Source organism: Ctenopharyngodon idella, chromosome 18 (genome assembly GCF_019924925.1).
Source record: "Ctenopharyngodon idella isolate HZGC_01 chromosome 18, HZGC01, whole genome shotgun sequence".
Lineage (NCBI taxonomy): Eukaryota > Metazoa > Chordata > Actinopteri > Cypriniformes > Xenocyprididae > Ctenopharyngodon > Ctenopharyngodon idella.
Window position 1 is genome coordinate 33,804,700 of NC_067237.1, and position 5,113 is coordinate 33,809,812.

At 37.8% G+C, this 5,113-nt stretch overlaps 1 protein-coding gene across 1 annotated transcript; it reads right to left on the reverse strand.

Annotated features, from left to right (window-relative positions):
• Positions 1-853: 853 nt before the first annotated feature.
• LOC127500305 (extracellular calcium-sensing receptor-like) lies at positions 854-4,352 on the reverse strand. The gene is made up of 5 exons (XM_051871398.1): positions 4,068-4,352; positions 3,049-3,858; positions 2,708-2,917; positions 2,437-2,560; positions 854-2,333 (listed from the first exon to the last, which is right to left on the reverse strand). Exons 1-5 carry the CDS (start codon positions 4,350-4,352, stop codon positions 1,420-1,422), a joined length of 2,343 nt encoding a protein of 780 aa, XP_051727358.1. The 3' UTR covers positions 854-1,419.
• Positions 4,353-5,113: the final 761 nt, after the last annotated feature.

Consider the following 5,113-nt stretch of genomic DNA (forward strand, 5'->3'; position numbering starts at 1 on the left):
AGGGGAGTCAAGCTTGTATTCTGTCACCAGGAACTATAGCACTTGAATTTTTTTGTGAACTTTATTAAATCCAAAGTCACTATGAAATCTCTGCAGACTCTGGTGACAACTTTAATACATTTCATCACCCCAAGTTCCTTAGAAAATTAATTTAATTCCTAGATTTAGCAAGTTCAAAGACTTTCAAGCAATCCACTTTATGCGTTTTCCCTGTACATTGGGGACCCCTTGTGGGTATATAGCAATATAGCTTGTGGTGTGTTCTTAATATGTTGGTTTTGTCTATAGTTTCTAAATTAAATTTTGTTGAGAACTGATTATGATATCACATTTTAGGCAACACAGTGCATCTCTTTAATTTTATCACATGAATTGTGTGTATATTTCAAAACATTTGTCATAGGAATGACACATTTTAAATGAAAAAATGTGAGTAATGTTCTGTTCTGACAAAGAGTGTGTTTATTAAATCAAGCAAGAATTACATGTAATTTACATTTCCTAGCACACTGAGTATTAGAAATACTGGTAACACTTTACAATAAGGTTCATTAGTTAACATTAGTTAACTACATTAGTTAACATGAATTAACAATGAACTGCACTTATACAGCATTTATTAATCTTTGTTAGTTAATTTCAACATTTACTAATACATTATTAAAATCTTGTTAACATTAGTTAATGCTCTGTGAAGTAACGAACAAACAAAGAACAACAGTATTTTCATTAACTAACGTTAACAGACATTAGTACATACAGTAACAAATGTATTGCTCATGGTTAGTTCATGTTAGTTAATATATTAACTAATGTTTAACTAATGAACCTTATTGTAAAGTGTTACCGAAATATTTTATTATTTATAAATGTATCATTTGATAATTATAACTATATATGGAAATTTTGAGTGAGGGCTAATGATTTCCCCACACAGATGTTGCAACATATTCAAGTTGGACCCACGGATTTGTCACGTTGAACAACAGAAGCTGCTTGGTTTAAAAGTTACTTCATAAAAAAAGGGCAGGGTTTAGGAAAACTCATTGATTGGAGAAGTCTGACCCAGAAAGAAGTCTGATGCTTCATCTGAAGATTGAGTTATGACTAAAAAAATATGAGGTAAAATAAAAAAATAAAAAATAAATAAATAAAAAAATCAACATATGCATCAATCAAATGCCTTTAGAAACTAAATCACGTTGACTTTAAAGTCAATATGACAAATAAATTGGTACAAGATTATTTTAAAGTAAACAAATGGATAACTTGTATTTTAATAATTATAATACTACAAGACAGTAGGCATTGCAAAAAAAAAAAAAAAAAAAAAAGTTTATTTGTTTAGGCAAGTGAAGCCCAAAACAAATTGAGACAGTCAAATCAGAGTTCACAATTTTACATCACAGTAAGGTTAAACTATTTATTCTTTGTTTGTCTTCCAATGATGGCTTTTTTAGTGTTTTTCTCTGGATGTAAAAGGATTATGTAGCACTTTGGGGCAAATATGGCCACCAGTAATCCAAAACTGGAAGCTAGGATGGCAAATATCTCCACAGCCACTGCATATTTCCCTGGTGAGCTCACATATGCTGGAACAAACGCAATCCAGACAGCACAAAAGATCAACATGCTAAAAGTAATGAACTTTGCTTCATTAAAATGATCTGGAAGATTTCTCGCCAGGAAGGCTAAGAGGAAACTTACTGCTGCCAGAAAGCCAATGTAGCCCAGAAGCACTGCAAACCCAGCCACTGAGCCAATAGAACACTCATATACTATTTTGGAGCTAATATACTGGCTATTTTTATGGGGAGTTGGAGAAGCAGTTGATAGCCAGACTATGCATATTGCCACCTGGAGGGCGGTTAGGACTAGAACTGTGCCTCTTTGCTGGGCTGTTCCAAACCATTTCATTGTGCCTTTACCCTCAGGTCGAGATGATTTGAACACAGCTATTACCACCATAGTCTTGACCAGGATGCTTGAGATGCACAGGACAAAGCTTATGCCAAACACAGCATGTCTTGACTGACACGTCCACAATTGTGGCCGGCCAATGAACAGCAGCACACACAGGAAACACAGTTTGAGTGACAACAGCAGCAGGAAGCTGAGCTCCGAATTGTTGGCACGTACAATGGGAGTGTTACGATGATGAGCGAAGATGACCATCACAAGAGCGCAGAAGCAGGTGCCAAGCAGAGATGCAGTGGTCAGAGAGATGCCCAGAGGTTCATCATAGGACAGAAACTCTACTTCTTTGGGGACACACTGATCCTTATCTGGATTGGACCAGAACTCATCTGGACATATTGTGCACTCATTAGCATCTGTGTGAGAGACATAAGTGTATAAACAAACAAACAAATAAATAAGATAAAATTTTAAACAATATTCAAAAATTTAGAAAAAAAATTTTGTCAATAATATCACCAGTTGTATTAGAAATCTCTCCATCTGCACATGGCAGGCAGTCAAAACAGCAGACAGGAAGGCCCTTCTTCCTTGCTCGTCTGGTTCCTGGGGGGCAGCTCTCACTGCAAACAGACCTTGGGGGCTGAAACAAACATAATCTGTTATCAGTCATGACATTATGACAAGGTTTGTCTTTCCAATAGTTTTTCCTAATTTCTCGTATTATAGCTTTGACAAGTATATAGACTATATATTTCCAGAATGACATTAACACGTAATGTTCATTTACTTTATTTGTCTCAAAATTCCAGTATAATGCATCTTCATTGAGTGTGAGCACATTCCCTGTAGCTGCCCCTTCGTTGACCACACCAACTGTGCGGACGATGATTGACCCATCAGAGTTTGGCTGCCAGTTCATCACATCATATATGGCCAGAACATCTCCATTCTCATCAAATGACACTTGATCCCCAAAGCCTGTGGTGAAGTTCACTTTCTGTAGGTAGTGAACCAGCTGTACAGTTTGTAGAATGGACAGGGGTTATATGTTGCACTTTTTATTTTAGTTTTTGTGTCTAGTTCTTTCATATATGTAAAATGAATCTGCAGTATATATTTGAACCTTACTTGCCAGGGCTGTAGGTTTGTTATGTCAGCACAACTGTTCCCACTAAATGGCCCTCTTCTCTCCTCACACTGCATCAGGTCATGAAGTGCATGTGCCAGGGCATAAACTGTTTTATACACATTATATGAGGCCCTCAGCTCTGATACATCTGTGTATGCTGTGTATGTGCTGCTCAGATCCTCTTGCCCTGAACACATTTTGTCTCCTCTACCTCCAGTGTTAAACCTGCACCCAAACATGTTTTCCCAGAAGATTCTCACCATATTGTTTCTATGATCATTGTTAGGACGGAGGTATTGCAGAAATTCATGAAGTCCTTTGATTTCTCCACGCCTGATGGCGATGCCCAGTGTGCCCCCCAGAAAGCGCAAAAGACGCTGAGTGTGAAACACAGGTGAAGTAGCCCAAGCTTCACTCGCAATCCACTGTCTGCCTGTTACATTCTGCAATACCACCTCGTCCATCAAAGGCAACACATATGTTGAAGTGGAGAACACCACCACCACTCTTGCAGTAGAGGCCTGAATCACCCCCACTATATGCTGTATATCTTTGCGGTTGTTATCTAGAGGCAAGATTTCAGAAAATGCAACACACCCTCCTAATACATGCACATTCTGGTGGAAGGACTGAGCAGCATAGTTGCCATAGTCATCATCACTGTAGACAAGACCAACCCAGGTCCATCCAAAATGGCTTAAAATCTTTATCATAGCCCGCACTTGGAAGGCATCACTGGGGATAGTTCTGAAGAAAGAAGGGTATTTTTTTCTGTTACTTAAACAGGAACAGGTGGCAAAGTAGCTAACCTAATAAGGCAAAACCAAAAGGAGAGACAAAGAACGAGAATAAGAAAGATAGAGCTGTTGGATTTTTGTTCACATACAAACATATAATAGTCTTAAGGAATAAAAAGATTCTGCTACTAATGAAAATAAGTGTACAGAAACAATTACTAAAAAGTACAGAAAATGTGAATATTTATTATTATTTTATTAGTCATTTTATTCTGCCTTACTATAGGTACTCGAAATAGTCCCAGAACACTAGAAATCGCAATAGAAGGAGTGGAATTTGAGTCCCCCACAATCGCAATAACCGGAGGAGAGCCAGTACAGTTGAGGTTGGATAAGGACTCCTCTGTTCCACTAAACAGGGATAAGGCAGCCCGGAACGCCATTCCTAGCATCACACAGTTGTCATAAAGATGGTAACCAAGAGTGATGTTAGGCAGCAGGTTTGGATTCTTATTGATCTCATCTATTGCAAAAACCATGGTTTGTGCCTGCTGGAAACTTGCCATATCAAATCTAAGAAAAAGCAAGATAAATGTTGATATTTAACAATTCTGAAAAGGTAATACAAAAAAGTAACACATTTTAGCAAATTCACACTAGCAATTAACAGTGACTTCAAGTGCATGAGTTGTTTTGTAAAGAATATAATTTTTTTTAGACGTATTAAAAAAAATTCTCTCTCATCCATATACACACATACACACACATTATATATATATATATATATATATATAAGCCTTGAATAGTTGTTCTTATCCACTCCAGACTCACTGCTCACAGTAAGGTGGTTCTGGTTCTGTTCTGAAGCTCAGTTCTGGGAACACTGTACGGAAGTGAACCTCAAAAAGGCCTCCAAGTATAACATCCCCAGCCTGGTACATCCCATTCAACCTGAAGTGTCCCTGGAGCTGACAGGTGCCTGATTTGCGGATTGAAGCTGCAGAAATAAAGTTAAAGGACAGATACAGGAAGATGCTTAGAATGGTCCACATCTCTCTCAATTTCTGACCCACTCACCCACTCTGCTCACTAATTTATGATGAACGTAGTGGGGGTGTTACTTATACAGAGCAGGCGGTGCCAACTATCCTTGCCTGGAATTTAGAGCATCACTAGATATGATTCCTTCATTTTTCCTTATTTAAATTAGTGTAAATAATTGCAATTCAGTTTAACCCTCTGGGGTTGACGAACGCATTGAACGTGCATTTTGCTGGATTTTCTTCACATAGCAGCATTTATGGTCATACAGACAGAGCAGTACATC

Excerpts from the sequence above, each read along its gene's own strand:
- LOC127500305 (XM_051871398.1), bottom strand. The coding sequence starts at position 4,352 with ATGGCAAGTTTCCAGCAGGCACAAACCATGGTTTTTGCAATAGATGAG. Across the intron at positions 3,859-4,067 it reads GACTATTTCGAGTACCTATA|GTTAGCTACTTTGCCACCTG; the intron begins GTAAGGCAGAAT and ends TTGCCTTATTAG. Across the intron at positions 2,918-3,048 it reads CAAACCTACAGCCCTGGCAA|AAAGTGAACTTCACCACAGG; the intron begins GTAAGGTTCAAA and ends CACTACCTACAG.